This window comes from Pelophylax lessonae (genome assembly GCF_965119305.1).
Source record: "Pelophylax lessonae genome assembly, chromosome: 6".
Lineage (NCBI taxonomy): Eukaryota > Metazoa > Chordata > Amphibia > Anura > Ranidae > Pelophylax > Pelophylax lessonae.
In genome coordinates, this window is record NC_138773.1 from 26,616,876 (window position 1) to 26,641,605 (window position 24,730).

Sequence of the window (24,730 nt, forward strand, 5' to 3'; positions counted from 1 at the left end):
TTTGTGGTTTTATACAGAAACAATATTGTCTTCATCAGAATTTTACTCACTGATCCATATTAGGGATGATCGAAAGGTTCGGGGTCGACCATCGGTTCAACCCGAACATTGACTGTTCGAAATTCGGCCGAATTCCGAACTTTTTGCCGAAAAAGTTCAGAATTCGGCAACCAGAACCGACCAAAATGCAATGGGACAGGAACTGGACTTTAAAAGCCCGTGATTGGACCAGAACCATCAGTAAAAGCCAATTGAGGGGGCAGGAGGATGCTAGGAATGTGATTGGAGTGACTAGGGGGTCCAGAGGCCAATCAGTAGTGAATATGCCCCTCAGTATATAACATAGCCCCCTAGCACAGTTCGGGTCCCATTGATTTCAATGGAGTTCTGGAATCCGGACCCGAACTTTCGGGAAGTTCAGGTGTTCTGGTCGAACCGAACTTTTCAAAAGTTTGATCATTCCTAATCCATATCTGAACCCTTATATTTCTTCATTGGTTTTCTCTCTACATTATCTTGAAAGATTCTGGTAAAGGTTTATAATGTAGACTTCAAGGAAATCAAACCTCAAAATAATTAATATCAGTTCTCTTATTTAAGTACAGCCACTGAGGACAAAAGGGACCCCAAGTTATGGCAAGTTTACCTGGGCATCACCAAAATGGGGTACACTCCAGTGGAAAGCAGCGCGGTCATTATGGTACCATCCCGGATTGTGATCCATGAGGACTTTACGAAATACACCAAAGGCTTTGACGTTGCTCTGGTTGAGCTGCCGGCTCCGGTAAATTTCACCCGTTTCATCTCTCCTATTTGCCTCCCGGAGAGCACCCACCGCTTCAACCTGCGCAGAACCTGCTATGTCACCGGTCTCATGACCGTGCCAGACGATGGTGAGTAGAAAAAGAGAGGCTCGGCAAATGGGAGACATAGCCACCTTATGTCAGCACCTTTCAAATACTGACTCTGCCGGGTTGGGGGACTTCGTTTTTCCAGCATCCTTCACAACCTCCAATTTACTTTTCTTCCTTTTACCCTATTTAGTGCCCCTGGAAAGCAAGAGGTCCTTACAGAAAGCTAGCCAAATTTTGATTGGTTGGCAAACCTGCAATTGCATCTACAACACACACAGGAGGTTTGATTTAAGCAACCCAGCGAACCCAAGCATGTTGTGCATTACAGAAAGCGACGGAAAGAGGGGGCCATGTCAGGTGAGTGCGTGGACATGCAGGGCTGCTGTTAGAAATCATGGGGCCCCGTACAGCCTAGCTGATAGGAACAGCGAATCAAGCCTAACAAATCAGTCATTCATGCAAACAGAAAATGTGTGAGATCGAGCCCTTAATTATGTTTTTTTAATTATTTTTTACAATTTATGTTCATTTTTTTAACAGCCCCGGGGGGGGGGGGATTGGCTTTGGTAAAATATCAGGGGTCTAAACAGACACCCAATGTCTCAGGAACAGCGAATCTAGCCTAACAGGCAGACCCAACCGGATGAACAAATCATTCATGCAACCAGAATATGAGAACGAGCCCCTAACCGTTTGCCGACCGCCGCACGGCGATTTACGTCGGCGGTCAGCCCCTCACAGGCAAAGCGACGTAGGTCTACGTCGCTAGCCTGTGAGGCTCTAGGGAGCGAGCGCGCGCCGCTGGAGGCGTGCTCCCGCGCGGTCACGGCCCCCCCCCCCCCCGTGCGTGTGCCCGGCGGACCCGATGTCCGCCGGGCACTCGCGATCTTCCATTGCACCGGAAGAAAGGCAGGCGGCCAATGGAAACAAAGCCGCCCGTCATTCTCCCCTGTGTAAGAATGGAGATCAAACGGTTCTGCTATGTAGGACTGTTGATCTCTGTTCTTACACATGTAGCCACAGCCAATCACAGTTAGAAACACGCCCCTAGGGACACACTTAACCCCTCCCTCTCCAATAAAGTTAACTCCTTCACTGCCAGTGTCATTTTTGCAGTAACAGTGCATAGCACTGATTACTGCAGTAATGTCACTGGTACTCCCAAAAGTGTCAAAAATGTCAGTCAAGGGTCCGATCTGTCCGCCGCAATGTCGCAGTCCCGCAAAAAAAAAATCGCAGATCGCCGCCATTACTCGTTAAAAAAAAAAACAACAAAAATGACAAAAATCTTTCCCTTAGTTAGTAAACGCAATAACTTTTGCGCAAACCGATCAAAATACGCTTTTTGCGATTTTTTTTACCAAACATAGGTAGCATAAAACAAATTGGCCTAGAATGTTAAAAATTTAGATTTTTACATTTTTTGGGGGGAATTTCATATAAAAAATATGTGAAAAATATTGTTATTTTTTCAAAATTTACGCTCTTTTTTTGTTTATAGTGCAAAAAGTAAAAATCGCACAGGTGATCAAATACCACCAAAAGAAAGCTCTGTTTGTGGGAAAAAAAGGATGCCAATTTCGTTTAGGTACAGCATCGCACGACCGCGCAATTGTCCGTTAAAGTCACGCAGTGCCGAATCGCAAAATAGGGCCTGGTCAGGAAGGGGGTAAAATCTTCCGGGGCTTAAGTGGTTAATTATTTTTTACAATTTATGTTCATTTTTTAAACAGCCTTGGGGGGGGGATTGGCTTTGGTAAAATATCAGGGGTCTAAACAGACACCCAATGTCTCAGGAACAATGAATCAAGCCTAACAGGCAGGCCCCAACCGGATGAACAAATCAAGTTATGCAACCAGAATACCTGTGAGAACGAGCCCTTAATTATGGGGGGGGGGATTGGTTTTGGTGAAATATCAGGGGCAGGGCCGTCTTTAACACAGGGCAAAAGGGGCAGCTGCCCTGGGCCCAGTCATTGTTGTGGGGCCCAAAGCAGCTGCCCCTTGATCTAGGGCCGTTGCTAGACTATTTTACGCCATAGGCAAGACCAGCTTCTTGTGCCCCCCCCCAACAGTGGTTGAAAGCCAGGGCCTGGTAGTTCCGCCACTGCCCAAGAGACCTGGCATCTTCCTCTGTCCCTTCTTCCTCCCCCACTGCCATCCCTCCTCTCAGCTCACAAGGATCATTTATGATGGAGAGAGAGTGCCAACTCGTGGCTGCGCCCCTAGGTGGCAATGCGCCCTAGGCGGCTGCCTAGTTTGCCTAGTGGAAGCACCGGCCCTGCCTTGATCCCCCACTGCCTACAAATAGTTGATAAGTGGATTTGGGAGGGCCCAAAAAAATATTTGCCAAGGGTCCAATCAATATTAAATACGGCCCTCATCAATGTCTCACTTTGGAGACAGAGAAAGATATAGAGGACACAGATTACTTATGGGGCCTGGGCCTTATACAGGAGGGCAGGTGCTATCCCCTATCAGCAGCCCTGTGGGGATTGGAATACCACCTGTGATTGGGCATGGTGATGAGATACAATGGATCTGTATTGTGTTTCATTTTCAGGGAGACTCTGGTGGGGCCGTGGTTTGTGAGGAAGACGGGGTCTGGTTCAATGCTGGAGTCGTCAGCTTTTCTCAGGGTTGTCACTTGCTGAACAGTCCCACCATTCTGTCTTCTACCTCCTACTACCAAGACTGGATTAAACAAAAGACAAACAATCAAGCCTCCTTCTCTCCCCAGACCTTGGCAGTGGTGGATGATGTGGACAATGACACTTGCAGTGACCTTCTCAGTAATCACACAGCAGGTAACATCTAGAATGGACGCACTTAACGTCCCCTTGGCTTCTCGATTCTTGGCAACAACATTTAGGCAATCATCAAAGACTCAGCTGTAGTCACTTATCTATTTCAACTCAAGCTGTAGATAGAACTCTCTCAGCTGACAGAAGACGGTGTGCAAGACAAAACATGACAGGGTATCTCATAATTCTTCTTTTTTGAGGTTGTGGATTCTCACAGGTCAGTGATCCTTCTTCTAGCAGTCCTGGAACTTGGCCATGGCAAGTGGACCTCTGGAGAGATGGTAGGAGGACATGCAGCGGGGCCCTGATCTCAGACAGTTGGGTGATAACAGCGGCAGAATGTTTTATTGGGTAAGATATTGTGCTGCAGGGCTGTAAGCATTGTAGTCAATTGGAACCCAATCTATAGCAGTAAAGACACCAACAGACTAAAGCCCCGTACACACGAGTAGAAATTCGGCCGGGAAATTTCGTCCGATGACCGATCTGCCAATTTTCGGCTTGTTATGGCGCTTTTCCACTGATTGGAACCGAACGGTTCAGCTCGCTTTTGTGCTTTTCCACTGCTGGTATCGCATGTCACAGTATAGGAATGGTTCGGCTCCCTTTTGTGCTTTTCCACTGCTGGTATCGCATGTCACAGTATAGGAATGGTTCGGCTCCCTTTTGTGCTTTTCCACTGCTGGTACCGCATGGTACGGTGTAGGAACGGTTCGGTACGGTACGGCGGCGCTTTTCCACTGCATGGAATCAAATGGTACGGCTCTCAAAAACAGTACCACCTCGATTGTGGTTCCAAGAGGTACCATACCCGGTACCATATCCCACAATCCTTTGCATGCAGTCACTACTAGCCACTGATTGGTCAGAGAATCGTTGTTATCCCACCCACTTAAATTTAGTACTACTTTAGTGGAAAAGCAAACCATACCTTACCGTACCGAACCGTTCCAACATCGTGCGGTACCAGCACTGGAAAAGCAAACCGGGCCAAGCAGGGCCGAGTAGAGCCGAGCCGGTACTTGCAGTGGAAAAGTGCCATTAGTATGGTGCTTCCGACAACCGACTTCCGACTTTTCGGCCGAAAAAATCCTGGTGTGCAGGCTATATAATTTTTGTCGACCGTCAAAACACGCCCCATTTTCGTCTCATTAGTACAGATTTCGATGGGGAAAAATCTTATGAGCAAGACTAGGCATGCTCAGAGATGAAAGAACACATAGAAAGCAATCCAACACATGACATCACTTCTGAAGTAGAATTCTGTCGTGGGGGAAAATTTGTGTGCAGTCTAGAGCACATTCCAACCAACAAACACCACTCTGGACAAAAGACGGACGACCGGTCGGCGGAAATTTGTTGCGTGTGTACGAGGCTTAAGGGCCATACACACTATAAGATTTATAAGAAGCTTATACCCTAGAGCACATATATCACACACAAGGCCCACAGGCCGTATCCGGCCCACCAGGCCTTGTCATGTGCCCTTGCACCCAGTTTTTCAGCGGGAATGTGGCAGAACTCCATTCCACCACCTCCGCCTCTCATCCTGTTGTCTCTTGTAAACACAGATGCCTTATGTGTTCACAAGGGACAGCTTTGCTCTCAGCAGCTCCCGGAAATAACAGATTCCTGCACACACCCATGGCAGGGTACGGCAGAGACAGATCTCCAGAATCTGAGAGAGACTGATCTCCCTGAAAATGAAGGCAGAGCCGCCTACAAAGGAAGGTACTAGAGCACTGACCAGTAAGAGAGAGATGTGAGAAAGCTTTGGGGGGGGGGGGGTCACACCTCTGAACCCTATACTCTGCACACAGCACAACTCTGAACTTTGCACTCTTTGCACAATGCACTCCTGAACCCTGCATTCTGTACATTCTGTACATAGCCCTCTCCTGAACTCATCACTCTGTATGTACCATCCTCCCTAACTCTGCACTCTGTGCACAATGCACTTCTGGCCCCTGCATTCTGTATGTAGCACACCTCTAAACCCTATACTCTGTACACAGCACAACTCTGAACTTTGCACTCTATGCACAACGCACTCCTGAACCCTGCACTGTGTACATAGCGCACCCCTGAACTTTATACGTAGCCCTTTCTTGAACTCATTACTCTGTACACTGTATACTCCTAAACTCTGCACTCTGTAAGCTGCATTCTTCTGAACTCTGCACTCTGTATGTGCCATCTTCCTGAACCTTGCACTATGTATGTAGCACACCCCTAAACCCAGCACTCTGTACGTAGAGTAATACTGAACTCTGCACTCTGTATGTACCATCCTCCTGAACCTTGCACTATATATGTAGCACACCCGTAAACCCAGCACTCTGTACATAGAGTAATACTGAACTCTGCACTCTGTATGTACCATCCTCCTGGACCTTGCACTCTATATGTAGCACACCCCTAAACCCAGCACTCTGTACGTAGAGTAATACTGAACTCTGCACTCTGTATGTACCATCCTCCTGAACCTTGCACTATGTATGTAGCACACCCCTAAACCCAGCACTCTGTACGTAGAGTAATACTGAACTCTGCACTCTGTATGTACCATCCTCCTGAACCTTGCACTATGTATGTAGCACACCCCTAAACCCAGCACTCTGTACGTAGAGTAATACTGAACTCTGCACTCTGTATGTACCACCCTCCTGAACCTTGCACTATATATGTAGCACACCCCCTAAACCCAGCACTCTGTACGTAGAGTAATACTGAACTTTGTACTCTGTATGTACCATCCTCCTGAACCTTGCACTCTATATGTAGCACACCCCTAAACCCAGGACTCTGTATGTAGCGTAATCCTGAATTCTGCACTCTGTTTGTACCATCCTCCTGAACCTTGCACTCTATATGTAGCACACCCCTAAACCCAGGACTCCGTATGTAGCGTAATCCTGAACTCTGCACTCTGTTTGTACCATACTCCTGAACTTTGCACTCTATATGTAGCACACCCCTAAACCCAGCACTCTGTATGCAGCTCAGGGCTCAAGTCCTGCAAGAACGCATTGGAACGAAGTTCCAGTACTTTTTCCATAGCAGGATTGCTGTTCCCATTAGCAGCCGCACCCCGGTGCCCCCTCAACAGAATCCTGGTGCCACCTTCTGCTTTGGGATGGCGGGTCGGTAAGCCCAAATTACGGGTTCCCAACCCGCCATCCCTGAGCATCAGTGTGAAGGAACTGAGCCGGCACTAGAGTAAGCGGAGCCGATGCTTCCTGTATAGTTCCAGCTCCTGTCACAGGCGGAGTGATACCAAATGTTCTCCACCTCTGCCTGTGACAGGAGCGATAAAGGAAGCATTGGCTCTGCTCTCTACTGCAGACGCATGTTTTCTCTAGCGTTGCTCCTGTCACACTGATAGTCAGGAACCAGCTAGCAGTACCCACCAGCAGTACCTGCCAGCACTACCCACAAACAGTACCAGCCAGCAATACAAGCCAGCAGTACCCACCAACAGTACACACCAGAAGTAACAGCCAACAGTACCCACCAGCAGTACCAGCCAACAGTACCCACCAGCAGTAGCAGCAAGCAGTACCAGCCAATAGTACACGCGAGCAGTACCCACCAACAGTATCCGCCAGCAACTCCCACTAGCAGTACCAGCCAGCAGTACCCACCAGCAGTACCAGCCAGTAGTTCCCATCAACAGTACCCACCAGCAGGAACAGCCAGCAGCACTCACCAGAAGTACCCACCAAAAGTACCTGCCAGCAGTACCCGCCAGCAATTCCGACCAGCAGTACCCACTAGCTGTACCTGCCAGCAGTACCCACCAACAGTACCCACCAGCAGTACAAGCCAGCAGTACCCTTCAGCATTGTCAGCCAACAGTACCCACCAGCAGTACGAGCCAGCAGTACCCACCAACAGTACCAGCCAACAGTACCCACCAGCAGTAGCAGCCAGTGGTACCCGCCAGCAGTACCCACCAGCAATTCCCGCCAGCAGTACCCACCAGCAATTCCCGCCAGCAGTACCAGCCAGCATACCCACCAACAGTAGCCGCCAGCAGTATAAGCCAACAGTACCCACCAGCAAGTCCCGCCAACTGTACCAGCCAGCAGTACCCGCCAACAGTACACACCAACAGTACCCGACAGCAGTACCGACCAGCAGTACCCACCAACAGTAGCCACCAGCAGTACCAGCCAGCAGTACCCACCAACAGTAGCACCAGCAGTACCAGCCAGCAGTACCCACCAGCAGTGCCAGCCAGCAGCACCCACCAGCAGTACCAGCCAGCAGTACCCACCAACAGTAGCCACCAGCAGTACCCACCAACAGTAGCCGCCAGCAGCACCAGGCAGCAGTACCCACCAGCAGCACCAGCCAGCAGTACCCACCAGCAGCACCAGCCAACAGTACCCAGCAGCAGTACCAGCCAGCAATACCTGTCAACAGTATCCACCAGCAGTACCAGACAGCAGTTCCCCCACCAGCAGTAATCGCCAGCAGTACCGGGTAGCAGTACCCACCAGCAGTATCAGCCAGCAGTACCAGTCAACAGTACCCACCAGCAGCACCAGTCAGCAGTACCCACTAGCAGTACCAGCTAGCAGTTCCGCCCGCCAGCAGTACCCACCAACAGTACCCACCAGCAGCAGTACTCACCAGCAGCACCAGCCAGCAGTTCCCCCACCAGCAGTACTCGCCAGCAGTACCAGCCAGCAGTCCCCCCCCCCCCCCCGCCAGCAGTACTAGCCAACAGTAGCCACCAGCAGTACCCACTAACAGTACCCGCCAACAATACCCACCAACAGTACCCACTAACAGTAGCCACCAGCAGCACTAGCCAGCAGTACCCACCAGCAGCATCTGCCAACAGTACCCACCAGCAGTACCAGCCAGCAGCACCAGCCAGCAATACCTGCCAGCAGTACCCACCAGCAGTACCAGCCAGCAGTTCCCCAACCAGCAGTACCCACCAGCAGTATCCGCCAGCAGTACCAGTCAACAGCACCCCCCAGCAGAACCAGCCAGCAGTACCCACCAGCAGAACCAGCCAGCAGTACCCACTAGCAGTACCAGTCAGCAGAACCTACCAGCAGTACCAGTCAGCAGTTCACCCGGCCAGCAGTACCATCCAGCAGTACCAGCCAGCATTACCCACCAGCACTTCCAGCCAGAAATACCTGCCAGCAGTACCCACCCGAGGTACCAGCCAGCAGTACCCACCAGCAGTATCCACCAGAAGTACCTGCCAGCAGTACCAGTCAACAGTACCCGCTATCAGCACCAGCAGTACATGCCAGCAGTACCAGTCACTAGTAACACCAGAAGTAATTGCCAGCAGTACCCACCAGCTGTACCCACCAGCAGTGCCCACCAGCTGTACCAGCCAGCAGTTCCCCCACCAGCAGTGCCCACCAGCAGTACCAGCCAGCAGTTCCCCCACCAGCAGTATCCACCAGCAGTATCAGCCAGCAGTACCAGCCAGAAGTACCCACCAGCAGTTCCAGCCAGCAGTTCCAGCCAGCAGTACCAGCCAGCAGTACCAGCCCTGGAGGACAGCCAGCAGCAGCCACCAGTCATTTCTGCCTAGGGGACAGCAGCAGTCAGCGATATCTGCAGTAATCCTGAGGAGGAAGTGAAAAATGAGGTCAGTTGAGGTGCAGGTAAACTGCAGTGTATCCGTGTGAAAGCAGCCTTAGGCCCCTTTTACACAATCGGTCCGATCAAGTTTGCCTGTCTGTTTTTTTAGGTGGACCCATTCTAACCCTCTATTCACCTCTATAGAGTGGCAGATGTAAACGGACTTGCGTCTGTTTACAACTGCCTATCTCCAATCCGATCCACTTAAAAAAACAGAAGGGGATCTGTCCCCTTCTGTCTGGGTGGATCAGATCGGAGGGCCCATAGAGTAGAGTAGATGTGCCCGTGTCTGCTCTGCATATGCTGAGTGGACACGGACCTATCATCTGCCCGCTCTGCTCATTTTGGCCGCAACTGGTTAACGTGGCCCTCATTCCTCAAAAGGTATATATATATATATATGTGTGTATATGTGTATATATATATATATATATATATATATACACACACACACACATTTTTATTTTTGAGGTGGGGGGGATCTTGGGTGAGTTCCCACACTTTTTTTCCCAGGACTTGACCCATTACATAGCGTAATCCTGAACTCTGCACTCTGTACGTAGCACACCCCTAAACCCAGCACTTTTACATAGCGTCCTCCCGAACTCAGCACGTAACACACTTCTGAACCCTGCACATAGCATAAGCTTGAACTCTGCACTCTGTATGTAATGCACTTCTGAACCCTGCACTCTGAACATAGCATCATCCTGAACCCTGCACTCTATACATAGCGTAATCCTAAACTCTGTACGTAATGCACTCCTGAACCCTGCACTCTGTACATAGCGTAATCCTGAACCCTGCACTCTCTACATTGCGTAATCCTGAACGCTGTACGTAACGCACTCCTGAACCCTGCGCTCTGTGTGTACCATCCTCCTGAACCTTGCACTCTGTACATAGCACACCCCTAAACCCAGCACTCTTTACATAGCGTCCTCCTGAACTCTGCACGTAACGCACTCCTGAACCCTGCACTCTGTACGTAGTGTAATCCTGAAACCTGCATGTAACGCACTCCTGAACCCTGCACATAGTGTAATCCAGAACCTTGCACTCTGTATGTAACGCAGTCCTGAACCCTGCACTGTGTACATAGAGAAATCCTGAACTCTGCGCTCTGTACGTAATGCACTTCTGAACCCTGCACTCTGTACTTAGAGTAATCCTGAACTCTGCACATAGCGTAATCCTGAACTCTGCACTCTGTATATAACGCACTCCTGAACCCTGCACTCTGTACATAGCGTAATCCTGAACTCTGCACTCTGTACTGTATGCAACACACCCCTGAACTCCGCACTCTGTACGTAGTGCACCCCAGACACAACCAGCCCTTTGAGGGCAACCATACTGCTGATGCCGCCGGCAATGCAATTGAGTTTGACACTACTGCCCGGGAGTTCTTACAACTCGTAAAAACAAGGCCAAGATGCAATATTGGATGAAACACAATTAATCACTTAGTATAAATTCAGGTTTGGTAGGAAGCTGAATAACCCGGAGTAAACTCTACTATCCTGGGGAAAACATTCCGATTCCTGGCAGGTTTTTTTTGTCTATTGGTACTGAACCCAAGGTCTCAGTTCTGCAGCATACTTTCCAGTAAGCAAACAATCAGCAACAGCAGGATTTTGTAAGGATATGAAATACAATTCAATCACACATGCAAATACAGTGTAGCCCCACCATTAATTTAAACCAGTCTACTTTTGCTCCACCAGTTATAAGGCTGTGCCTGGTAGAATAAAAGTCACTTCCCTTGTGTGGGAATGGACACAACTCATTAACAGGGAGTTGACTTTAAAGGCGGTGAACATATTTATAGAGTGAATTAATCTGGAATGCTTTAGTGACTTGCTTCACTGCTCACCTGAGGCTACTTAATCACTATATGTATTTCTTTTACAGCCCTGACTCCTCTGAGCTGCCAGAGGACTGGTCGGTCACAGTGGCTAGCGGGACACCTCTGATGAGAGACATTGGGGTGCAGAAGATCAGTGTTCATGGGTCCTACATCAGCCCTGACAAAGGTTACAACCTGGCTCTGGTTATGCTGTCTCAGCATGTGCCCCTGGGACCATACAGCCAGCCTATCTGCTTGCCCGATTCTTCCAATCCTATGCCATATGGCTCTTCATGCTGGCACATAGTTGGGAACATTTCACTTCCTGGTAAGTGGTAAATTCTGCTAAATTATTCATAAGGTATGCTAGTCAAAATAGAAGTAAGCTTGGGCTGCCAAATCCTGCCTTTATATTGTGAAGGTCCAGTGGCTCTTGCGTTGGACCTTGGATGATGGGACAATGGTGGGAATAGGTGAATTTTTATTTTAATGGCATTTTTGTTGCATTCGGTTTAGCTGAGTTAATTGATGTTGATTTTTTTTATTATGCTCATACTTTTTATCTCCACGATCCTCTAATACCCATGCATAATGCTAGGAGCAAATGTCAACCTGTATTTAATTTCTGATCCTCAGAAGAAGAGATAAATGCACCAAATGGAGACAAATTGGAGCTGTTAGGCCCCAACCAGTGTAACTGTGTCTACAGCCGACCGAACTCCAACAACCGCACTGGGTCTATAATGGAGGGTATGATATGTGCAACCAGAGAGGGTGAGAACAGCGGCCAATGCATGGTAAGCATCCCCTACATCTCTACTACCCTTAATCCTCTTCTGTACAGTATATGGCTACCCCGGTAGCAGGCATTTCGCAATTCACAATCAAGAATTATATATTTTTTTTTATGTGCTTTTTATATGTGCATATCCCTGCCTTCTTGCTTCATAAATCGTCAGACAATGTTGGCTGAATACCAGCAGTTAGATAGTAATTGACTCACGCCAATTAGATAACACTATCCAGAAGCCAAGTGTCCATCTTTTCAATCCACTATTGTGTTTCCAGGAGGACTTGGGTGGACCCCTTGTGTGTAAAGAAAATGGGACTTGGTTCCTGATGGGTGTGTATAACTATGGAGGAGGATGCAAGGAAGGAACAGATTCCACACTGCCAAGAGTGTTTACTCAACTAACCACGTATGAGGACTGGATAGACAAAGAGACACGAGAAATTTTTCTCCGACCCATGGTCAATACACCACCACCCAGGCCAGACACCGACAGATGTTCTTTTGACAGTCCAAGAGGTACATACACACAGTAGATTACTGTTGGTGAGAGATTTAAGGGGGTGTAGATGTGTCTGGTACCCAAAGGTGGAGGCTCTACTACATACATATTGTATATAACTGGTGGTATAAGACACAAGTGGTGAAACTGTGTCCGGTTCCTGAGGGTGGAAGCTGTACTACATACATATTGTATATCACTGGTGGTATGAGACACAAGTGGTGGAACTTTGTCTGGTTCCTGAAGGTGAAGGCTCTACTACATACATATTGTATATCACTGGTGGTATGAGACACAAGTGGTGGAACTTTGTCCGGTTCCCGAGGGTGGAAGCTCTACTACATACATATTGTATATCACTGGTGGTATAAGACACAAGTGGTGGAACTTTGTCTGGTTCCTGAAGGTGAAGGCTCTACTACATACATATTGTAAATCACTGGTGGTATGAGACACAAGTGGTGGAACTTTGTCCGGTTCCCGAGGGTGGAGGCTCTACTATATACATATTGTAAATCACTGGTGGTATGAGACACAAGTGGTGAAACTGTGTCCGGTTTCCGAGGGTGGAAGCTGTACTACATACATATTGTATATCACTGGTGGTATAAGACACAAGTGGTGGAACTTTGTCCAGTTCCCGAGGGTGGAAGCTCTACTACATACATATTGTAAATCACTGGTGGTATGAGACACAAGTGGTGAAACTGTGTCCGGTTTCCGAGGGTGGAAGCTGTACTACATACACATTGTATATCACTGGTGGTATAAGACACAAGTGGTGGAACTTTGTCTGGTTCCCGAGGGTGGAAGCTCTACTACATACATATTGTAAATCACTGGTGGTATGAGACACAAGTGGTGGAACTTTGTCTGGTTCCTGAAGGTGGAGACTCTACTACATACATATTGTATATCACTGGTGGTATGAGACACAAGTGGTGGAACGGTTCCTGAAGGTGGAGGCTCTACTACATACATATTGTATATCACTGGTGGTATGAGACACAAGTGGTGAAACTGTGTCCGGTTCTCGAGGGTGGAAGCTGTACTACATACATATTGTAAATCACTGGTGGTATGAGACACAAGTGGTGGAACTTTGCCTGGTTCCTGAGGGTGGAAGCTGTACTACATACATATTGTAAATCACTGGTGGTATGAGACACAAGTGGTGGAACGGTTCCTGAAGGTGGAGGCTCTACTACATACATATTGTATATCACTGGTGGTATGAGACACAAGTGGTGGAACTTTGTCTGGTTCCCGAGGGTGGAAGCTTTACAACGTAGGGGCTCATTCCCACAGGTACTCCGACTGTGTGAAGGACGGGGTTTGGGCTGGAGCCATCTGTCAATCTTTGGGGATGTAGCACCTGCAGGCCCTACTTGGACAGGTGTGCAGGTGAGTGGCCCCCAAATGCCCACTGTCAGTGTTCGGGCCGTACACCTACATCCCACGCCTGTCAGATTAGGACATGCAGCTATGCCACATAAATGAACCACTGATTCACCATGTACAGACCCCACACACACAGATTTATTTATCAACTCAGTTTCATCTTTTAGATTTAGCAGGAATTCCATGAGTTATGTTGCTAATAATGATTTTATTGTATTTTTTTTTATCAAAATATAGTTTTATTATTTTCTTGGGGGGGGGGGGGTCAGGTAGTCTGTATGGGTCCCAGTGACTTCTATCAGCAGCCCTGGTAATGATTATTAATACCTGATTACTGTGCTCGGCAGGTTGTGGAAATCCAGTTGTATCTCCCAGTCCTGAGCCCATTGGGGAGGCCACAGATAAGATGTGGCCATGGCAGGCCAATATTCAAGAGTTTGACTTCCACATCTGCTCTGGAGTCCTTATTGCAGAGACGTGGATCCTCACAGCGGCTCACTGCATTCCCAGGTAAGAGGTTTCTTACACAGTAACTTTCTTTTATTTTTACGCTCATGACTAAGTATAAAATTTTTGAAAATGTTGAATTTTTAGCATTTCTACTGTTTGACGAATGGGCACATTTTTGCTCGTTATTTCATACTCTGACCATTAGTGCATTGTCATTAGTGATACTTCGATATGAGTCCCTCAGTCTTCCTTTAGACCTTTTCACACTTGAATAATGTGGTAGACTTTAGCTATATACTATATAATTCACGGTGCCTATCTTATCTTATGTACTAGCTTTTACCTTACAGTACGTACTGAAGGGGATACTTTAAAGAAAGGATTATGTGTTTTTGGGTGGGCAATACTACTTTAAACAGTTGTCGACCGCCCTATAGCAGTTTTACTACTACAGGGAGGCAGCTGTGCGCCAGATCACATGCAGTGTCTCACAAAAGTAAGTACACCCCTCACATTTTTGTATATATTTTATTCTATCTTTTCATGTGACAACACTGAAGAAATGACACTTTGCTACAATGTAAAGTAGTGAGTGTACAGCTTGTATAACAGTATTAATTTGCTGTCCCCTCAAAATAACTGGGGATCGCCGGGTACCTGGTACACGATGTCCGTGGGCACCCACTGATCGTCAGGCAGAGAGACAGAACTGCAACCTGCCTATGTAAACAAGGCAGATCACCGTTCTGACAGGAGGGAACGGATGGAGTTTGTGTCCCTGCAAAGCAGGAAATAAATTTCATCTCTTCCCCTAGTAAAAGCACCTTATACATTTCACATAAACACTGGCTAGGCACACAGTTAACTTTTTGATCGCCCCTGATATTAACCCCTTCCCAGCCAGTGTCATTAGTACAGTGACAGCATATTTTCAGCACTGATCACTGTATTGGTGTCATTGGTCCCAAAATGTGTCAAAAGTGTCAGTTAGGTGTTTATTTACTAAAGCTAGAGAGTGTAAAGTTAGTCACAATTCTGCATAGAAACCAATCAGATTCCAGGTTTTATTGCCAAAGCTTAATAGAACAAGCTGAGGTTAGAAGCTGTTTGGTTTCTGGGCAGAATTGTGACTAATTTTGCACTCCCTAGCTTTTATAAATAAACCCCTTAGTGTCAGAATGTCCGTCGCATTATCGCAGTCCCAATCGCTGATCGCCGCCATTACTAGTAAAAAAAAATAGCCTATAGTTTGTAGACTTTATATCTTTTGCGCAAACCAATCAATATACACTTAATGGGATTTTTTTTTTTTTTTTACCAAAAACATGTAGCATTGGCCTAAATTGATGAAGAAATTAGATTTGTTCACTTTTTTTATTGGATATGTTTCATAGTAGGAAGTAAAAAAAAATATATATATTTTTTTTTTTAATTGTCGGCCTTTTTTTGTTTATAGCTCAAAAAATAAAAACTGCAGAGGTGATCAAATACCATCAAAAGAAAGCTCTATGTGGGGGGGGGGCACATTCATTTTATTTGGGTACAGTGTTGCATGACCGTGCAATTGCCAGTTAAATTAATGCAGTGCCGTATCTCAAAAAATGGCCTTGTCATTAAGGGAGGTAAATTTCCTGGAGGTCACGTGGTTAAGATAATAAGAGTGGTTGCTTCTATGGAAACGAGCCAATCCAGCACCTGAGAACTGGTTATGGGGTGCAATGTATGAACTTTTCCTTTATTTTATTAATCCCAGTAACTACAATATGATGTTCTCTCCATTCTCCCCAGCCACACATCTCTTAATGAATACACCATCATACTAGGCCGCAAGCAGCAGAACGAGCCAAGCCCTCAAGAGGTGCAGCGTCAGATCAAGAAGGTGGTGCTTCACCCAGGCTACAAGCCAGAGACAGGGGAGAATGATGCAGCTTTGGTGGAGATGAACTACGGTGTCACATTCAGCGACTACATCCTGCCCATCTGCCTGGCGCCTGACCAGTCTGCGCCCCCCACCGACAAATGCTGGGTCATCGGTTGGGGAAGAGGGTACCCTTCAGGCAAGTCGCTGCTCTGCACATTGAGCCATCCAATAGTCTTTCTTAGATGTCATCAAATTATTCATACTTTGTTATGTGTCATACAAAAGTAAGAGTAAGAACTCTGTAATGTTTATTCAATGTATGAAATGAGTCATTTACATGGCTGAAACGGAGTGCAATAAATGAGAACATGCTACATATTCATAGGCAGCCATAAAGTTGTAAGTCAGTATGTACTCAGAAGTCTCCAGGAGACAAGAAAACATCTACCGTATACAGTTGTATGGTTTACTCACCACTCCCTTCCCTTCTGTCCAGTCTCTTGTCTGGACCCATGGTTCTTTTTTGGCTTGGATGCCACCAAGTTTAACCTCCAACAATCTCAAGCAGTTGTAGACCAAAGCAAGACCCCCATCCCCACCCACCTAAGATAAACTGGGAAATTACTACATCCTACAGGAAAAGGAGGACATTCTCCAACTTGAACAATTCTCCAACTATCATGGATAAGGTTCTCCAATGCTTTGGAGATATTGTCTTTCCTGTACATGCAGCTGAAACTCCAATATTAGTCCTTGGAAAAAATGTTCATTTGAGCTGAGGAAGAAGAGGGTACTCTTCAGGCAAGTCACTGCTCTGCACACTGAGCCATCCAATAGTCTTTCTTAGATGTCATCAAATTATTCATAGTATGTTTACGACAAAACTAAGAATAAGAAACCTGTAATGTTTATACAACGTATGAAATGAGTCATTTACATGGCTGAAACGAATTGCAATAAATGAGAACATGCTACATATTCATAGGTAGCCATAAAAGTTGTAAGTAAAGGGCTGTACACACTTGACGAAAATCGGACGAAATATCATCCGATTTTAGTTGACAGTGCATAAATGTTCACAAAATTTCTCGTCCGATTTTTCTTTTTTTTTGGCACATTTGTTCCTAGACTTCCGGGTTGTCAGCAACTTCAGATCATGCGCGGTCTTTCGTATCCGCTTTTTCACGGACGTACTGCATACACATTAAACGAAAATCAGTCGCCTGGGGACGGACGAAAAAAATTTTGGTGTTTGTCCCTCCATTTTTTTTCATTGAAAATGTCGGCATCGGCTGCTGAAAGTTGTGTACACACTAGGCGAAAATCGTACGATTTTACCTTGGACGGGAATTTTCAGCAGATTTTCTACTAGTGTGTACTCCACTTTAGTGTGTACTCAGAAGTCTCCAGGAGACAAGAAAACATCTACCGTATACAGTTGTATGGTTTACTCACCACTCCCTTATGTCCAGTCTCTTGTCTGGACCCATGGTTCTTTTTTGGCTTGGATGCCATCAAGTTTAACCTCCAACAACCTCAAGCAGTTGTAGACCAAAGCAAGACATTCAACCCCACCTACCTAAGATAAACTGGGGAATTACTACATCCTACAGGAAAAGGAGGACATTCCTCCCTGCAATGCAGTGCACTAGGGCCCTGCCTACACAATCACCCACGAGAATAAAAATGCAAATTATCGATAAGGCAATATTTATTGGTACAGCAGTGCAAGGCTAAAAACAGGTTCAAAGTTTGGCGGCTGGGTCTGGTGAACACACACACGGACAGGAGTCAGACTCGACTGCCCTGTGTGTGCTTGTTCCTGTGGAGGCGGACAGGCATTCCTGCAGTTGTGGGCTCCCCCTCCATGGCTCAAGTGGCCTGACAGCAGCACAGGGACGAAAGGCGATTGCCACCTGCTAAGTTCGGCGGCGGGATGCAAACGGGAATCAGGACTAATGTTTGGCTGGGGCTGGGTCGCTTGGAAATGAGTTATTTACATGGCTGAAACGGAGTGCAATAAATAAGAACATGCTACATATTCATAGGCAGCCATAAAGTTGTAAGTCAGTGTGTACTCAGAAGTCTCCAGGAGACAAAAAAACATCTACCGTATACAGTTGTATGGTTTACTCACCAACAGGGCAGCCATCACAAATTTTGGGGCCCCTTACACTGCTTTAGGCCTGGGCCCCTCTTGGCCTGACCACCAACATTCCGCAGGGCCCGCCCTTTGGCCGTCCCACCGAATCCGTCCTCTAGCTATCCCACCGAGTCCTTCAGTGCACCCACTTCTATTTTAACACTCTTAAATCTTAATGAATGAAAATGAATCCAATCAATCAAAGAGACATCCCCATCCAGTAAAGAGACGGCCTCATATATACAGCAAAGAGACATCCTAATCCAACAAAGAGACGGCCTCATATATTCAGCAAAGAGATATCCCAATCCAGCAAAGAGACATCCCTTCAGCTGCATCGGCTTACTCTGCAGCCGCCATGCTTTAGCAATTGCTAGTTACTACATCAGCAACAACTCGGCCTTGTTGGTTGGGGCCTGGGTGACTGGGCCCCTCGGAATGCCTGGGCCCCCTACATGTGTATGGACTGTCCCCCCCTGATGGCTGCCCTGCTCACCAATCCCTTCCGTTATGTCCAGTCTCTTGTCTGGACCCATGGTTCTTTTTTGGTTAGGGTGAACACCGAGTTTCACATAACAAAATGTGGAAAAAGTGAAACACTGTGCGTGAATACTGTATAGGGTTCTGCGTATTGATGGTTTCTACTTACTCTATTTCAGCCTTTTTCAACCCATTTACCCCAAAGGAACCCCAGGGATCATTTTCAGTTCTCAGGGAACCTTCCTAAAACCAATTCATCAGAGGTCAATGGGAATGCCTCTTACATTGGATGGCCCATGAGCTACTTCCATAAGTAGGAAGTATGAAACCCTTACAGTGGTGGTCAGAATGCTACTCTTACAGACAGCTAAAAAAGTTAATTGGTGCCATACTGCTGGCTTTACCAATTGCCGTTGGTCCTGAAATTTTGCAGGCACCATCCAGTGGGAGGTCACTTGGCCATGGCTCAAGGAACCCCCATGCAGCCTCTGGAGGAACCCTACTGTCCTTTTGAACCATGACTGAGATTGGCTGCTTTATTTGTTTTTTTCTATTGGTTGAACCAGATGTATTTCTTTCTTTTCTCAACCTCACTAGACTCGGTTCACACTACATCGCTCCGACTTCGGGGGCGACCTGTGAAGTCGCGTGCACCGCGACTTCGGCACGACTTGCACGGACTTCATAAAATGAATGTCTATGCAAGTCACTCCAGGTCGCCCCGAAGTAGTACAGGACCCTTTTTCTAAGTCTTTAGAACCGGTCCTGTACTACTCAATGGACCGCGACGGTGCGTGACTTGCCAGGTGGACCAAGTCGCCTGACAAGTCATAATAGTGTGAACCGGCTCTAATCATGTTAATATGAACTAGTTAATCTTTTAAATTGGATCTATTTAAAAATTATCGTTGAATTACCTTTAAGTCACCCTTTTTTCCAAGATATTTTGTTTTTTAGATTGTATATTGTTATTCAGAAATTTTCATCAAGGACCCTAAAATCTCCTATGTACTCTACACTGGCCAAGCATGTCCCCTATATTATGGCCTTACAAGTGATTCATCCTTGATCTAGTAGTTTAGTATTCTGTTTTAATCTTTGTCCCTTCCTTTTCCAGATAACGCCTTCTCTCCTCCACTGAGGCATCTTCAGGTCCATCTCTGGGATGGAAAGAACTGTGGATCTGTGGAAAACATAACACAGACTGGTGGACGAGGGCAGATTTGTGTAGCTGCTAACAATACTGCGTTTTCATGCCTGGTATGTACCTGAGGACTTGGTGGCGGGATAAAGAAAAAGAACTGGTGCATGATTGGTGCATGACGGGACGAGGCAACTCTTCTTCTTAAAACTTCTCTTCCTCTTATCATTTCATATTCATTTTTTTGCACTTTTTCTTCAGCTGGATGACAGTGCCCCTCTTGTATGCCAACCGAACTCCAAAGGTCCTTGGTTTGTGTTTGGTATTGGCAGCCAAACTTCTCGAACTAAAAGGAATCCCTGTCCAAGTAACTTCACTTCCGTGGTGCCCATGTTATCATGGATCAGAGGAGTGGTTCCCCAAAAGGACTTGAGTCTCTTGGAGAGGAACACAACAATTCCGACACCTGGCTACAATGAGACTTTGACCTCTCCTACCCCAACGATACCAACACCAAATTCTCTGAGCACAACCTTGGGTCCACAAAGGTTTAACACAACTAACAGAGAAAGTGATGTGTCTACTAAAGATGTCCACAATTTCACTTCTACCAGCACCCAAAGTTCCTGTCTAGAGTTCAACAATGGAAGTGGGATCGATTGTACCAGGCACACAACGGTGCCACCACAGATCCAGAACTCAACCTTCTCTTCTTTAATGACGACTCAAACTGGCTCAACAGGGAGCACAGCAGCCTCTGGAGTGGATGCTTTGTGGAGGAGCTGGATAGTCCATGCTCTGCTGGCTGCTTTAGTTCTTTGTCATTACTGCCGATTGGCTTCTGGAGACTAGACATTCAGACAGCTTATCTTCTGAGGAGCCAATAACTTAAGCCTCGTACACACGCAACGAATTTCCACCGACCGGTCGTCCGTCTTTTGTCCAGAGTGGTGTCTGTTGGTTGGAATGTGCTCTAGACTGCACACGAATTTTCCCGCACGACAGAATTCTACTTCAGAAGTGATGTCATGTGTTGGATTGCTTTCTTTGTGTTCTTTTATCTCTGAGCATGCCCAGTCTTGCTCATAAGATTTTTCTCCATCGAAATCTGTACTAATGAGACGAAAATCGGACGTGTTTTGATGGTCGACAAAAATTTTATAGCCTGCACACCAGGATTTTTTCGGCCGAAAAGTCGGAGTCGGTTGTCGAGAGCACCATACTAACAAGCCGAAAATCGGCAGATCGGCCGTCGGACGAAAATTCCCGGCCGAATTTCCACTCGTGTGTACGGGGCTTAAATCTAGAGGTGTTACAGCAATTATGAGTTCAATTAATGGGTTTCCATCCACAACCTGCAAACTGTTGTGAAATGTATTTCTATGGGCCAATGCCATCAGTCAAACAGATTATTGTGCACTGATGGATAACCTACATATGTGAAGCACAGAAAGAGGCCCTGTCACTCTCTCTGAGCCAACACTCATTCAAAGAAACAAAGTTTTTAGGGCAATGTTGGCTTTTGCCCTATTAGCACTACCTTGAAGTCCAAAAATGTTCAATATTTCAACTTGCCAATACTTAAATGCAGTAGCTGGATTCATTTTCATTTTTCCCTTTAATTTCACCTGGTAATCCTGCCAGTAACACACTTCCTGTCATAGGGTGTGAATACTGACTGTACTGTATCAGTAAAGGAGGAGTATGGTCAACCTAGGTTGCCTGTCTGATCCTGCCTACAAACACCTCCCTCTCTTCTCATCTCCATAAAATAGTCAGGAGGTGTTCTATAGTCCACAGAGGTGAACTGGGCAGGGCTGATAATAAGGTGTGGGGTGTCAGTGCAGCACAGGCAGACCTAAGGCTGCTATTTGGGTTCTTTTCTGGATGCAGGGAACTGCTAATCCAGCACTGAGGATGTATCTGCACTGGCTGGACGGTCACCCCATGCTTATATCACTACTGCAGACCCCTCTTATGGATCCTGAGAGGACCCCACTACTGGACAGCCAATAGGAAGTATCCATGTCCTGCAAGCAATAGATGTACATCTCAAGGATCAGAACATTCGGGGTTATGTGAGATGATTACAGCCACACACACCTACACAGGTTGAACTGGATGGACTATTGTCTTTATTCAACCTCACCTACTATGTAACTATGTAATAATGTGGACACACAAAGGAGGACTTCGCCTCTGTACACAGAATAAGAGAGAAGACTCGCGATTGTAGTGTCATGTGACTGTGGGGTTGGTTTACTAAAACTGGGAGTGCGCAAAATCTGGTGCAGTTGTGCATGGTAGCCAATGAGCTACTAACTTCGGTTTGTTCATTCAAACTTTGTAACTTAATAAATACATTTATAAAGCCTAAAACACTCCATGTTTTGCACAGGGTATGGTGTTGGTATTTGTTGGTAATTATTTGCTGAAATATAAAATCTTTTTTCAGTATCGCACACTAAGATGATGGCTGCTTGGGTGGAGGAGAATTATAAACACTGTGAAATAATGAACAATGCAAATTTAAAGTAGATATTACTCCCATCAATAAAATCTTTAGCATTTTATTACAACGATCTTATTTAGGCACTTCCTGTTATAGGGTGACAACTGCCTCCCAACTGCGCTCCTGTGTTGTCACCCTGTCATGTGCACCCCAGCTGGTGATACATGCAGCTTGCCATTGGGCAGACATGGTCTACCATTGTCGGTATCAGGAAACCAGTCCAGACCTATGAAGTGCGTGTGGACAGGTAGTGGCTGAAAGAGGCCGGAGGAGATCCCCAGCACTGAGATGGAGAAAAGGATAAAAAAAAAAATGTTTACAAAATGCAGAGCGAACCAAATGTCATCCAGATGGGATTTACATCTACTTTAAGACAAAGATACGTAGTAGCAGTTTTGTATTATGTGTTTTAATGAAAATTGTCAAATTATTGGAATTTATCTCTGTAAATCTGTAAATGAAAATAAAAAGTTTTCTCAGCATATTCAGTGCATAGGAATCATGAATTATTTCTGATGTATAAAAAGGCAGAAGAATGTGACTGCAGTCCCGGCTGTCTGGGAGAGAGAGCTGAGCCTGGCATTGTGTGATCAGGTAAGGAAATAGTGAACACCAATTCTAGGAGAGAGAAGGGAGGGGGGTGGGGGGATTATTATTATTCTTACAGTCAATGACCACCAATGTTGGAGTGTACCACTGACCACCAATGCCGGAAGATGTAATTGTTCCACCAAACCACCGACCACCAATGCTAAGGGGTCTACTGTTCCAGCAAGCCACTGACTACCTGTGTTGGGGGGGAGGGGCTTATTGTTCTAGCCAGCCACTGACCATCAATGCTGGGGATGCAGGATGAAGGGTTTTTTCTAGCCAGTTACTGACCACCAATGCCTAGGGGGGCTTATTTTTCCAGCCAACCACTGACCATCAATGTTGGGAGGGTTTATTGTTACAGCCAGGCACTGACCACCAATGCTGGGGGGGTCTATTGTTCCGGCAAACCACTGACTACCTGTGTTGGGGAGGGGGGGGTGCTTAATGTTCCAGCCAGCCACTGACCATCAATTCTGGGAGGGTTTATTGTTACAGCCAGGCACTGACCACCAATGCTGGGGGTTCAGGGGTAAGGGGCTATTCCAGCCAGCCACAGACCACCAATACCTGGGGGGGTTATTATTCCAGCTCACCATTGATCACCAATGCTGGGAAGGTTTATAGTTCCATCCAGTCACTGGTGTCAGTAGGGCAGTGGACAGTGTCAGTAGTTTTTTTGTTTTTAATTTTTTATATTTAAAAAAAAAAAAAAATTTTTAGGAGCCTCGTGGGGTTTTGGTGAGATACCTGGTGTCTAAACATACCTCTGATGCACTCTCACTGCAGGTGGGAGACGGGAAGCAGGGGGAATCGGCACCACACAGGGTGATTAGGGTGTGCCCAGGCACATCCGGCCCACCCTGTGTGCTTGCCTATGTTTCAGCCAGAAACTGACCACTGACAGCCAATGCTGGGTGGAGGGACGTTGTTCCAGTCAGCCACTGACCATCAACTCTGGGGAGGTTATTGACTCTGCCTAACACGGACCAACCACCAACAGGGCCGGTGCTAGACTATTTTATGCCCTAGGCAAGACCAGCTACTTGCACCCCCCCCCCCCCCCAAAAAAAAAGGGAAGGGGTTAAAAACTCCTCCATGTGACCCGGATCTGATGGTTCCTCCATGTTATGCTGTCATACCCAGTGACCCCCATATTCCTCCATTTCACACCCGGGGACCCTAATGTCCCTCCATGTCACACCCAGGGACTTTGATGTTTTTCCATGTCACACCCTGGGACCCCAATATTACTCCATATCATGCTGTCATACCCACTGACCCCGATGTACCTCTATGTCAGATACTGATGTTTTTCCATTTCACATTTGGGGACCCTGATGTTCCTCCGTGTCACACCTTGGGACCCTGATGTTCCTCCGTGTCACACCTGGGGACCCCAATCCCCCATGGCACACCCAGGAACCCCAATTTCTCATGGCACACCTGGTGACCCCGAACCCCTGTTAAATGCGGTGGCTCCTGGTGGAGGGAAAAGCAGCAGTCAGAGAGCTCCGTACGTCCTTCATCACCAACCTCCTCAGACCATTCTGGTGCCTCGTCGCTTCTGCCCCAGTAAAGGTGCCGCCCTCCAGTGCCAACTCTGGTTCAGGTTCAGCTCTCCTCCGCTTCCTGCTTAATACCGACCCAGGGAAATAAACGGCTGCCCACCAGCTCAGTGCAGAGAGTCACTTCCTGCCCGGGGTTAAGGCAACTCAGCTCCACCTATAGAG

At 46.9% G+C, this 24,730-nt stretch overlaps 1 protein-coding gene across 1 annotated transcript in view; it reads left to right on the forward strand.

Annotated features, from left to right (window-relative positions):
* PRSS53 (serine protease 53) overlaps window positions 1-21,502 on the forward strand; it is a 42,803-nt gene extending 21,301 nt beyond the window's left edge. The window contains exons 4-15 of the mRNA XM_082260808.1: window positions 601-893; window positions 1,045-1,211; window positions 3,418-3,661; window positions 3,859-4,009; window positions 11,192-11,454; window positions 11,763-11,923; window positions 12,195-12,435; window positions 14,167-14,329; window positions 16,058-16,326; window positions 19,871-20,013; window positions 20,156-20,791; window positions 21,202-21,502. Of these exons, the coding sequence (XP_082116934.1) occupies window positions 601-893; window positions 1,045-1,211; window positions 3,418-3,661; window positions 3,859-4,009; window positions 11,192-11,454; window positions 11,763-11,923; window positions 12,195-12,435; window positions 14,167-14,329; window positions 16,058-16,326; window positions 19,871-20,013; window positions 20,156-20,746 (2,686 nt within the window). The 3' untranslated portion in view covers window positions 20,747-20,791; window positions 21,202-21,502. The remainder of the gene's footprint in view (window positions 1-600; window positions 894-1,044; window positions 1,212-3,417; window positions 3,662-3,858; window positions 4,010-11,191; window positions 11,455-11,762; window positions 11,924-12,194; window positions 12,436-14,166; window positions 14,330-16,057; window positions 16,327-19,870; window positions 20,014-20,155; window positions 20,792-21,201) is intronic.
* Window positions 21,503-24,730: the final 3,228 nt, after the last annotated feature.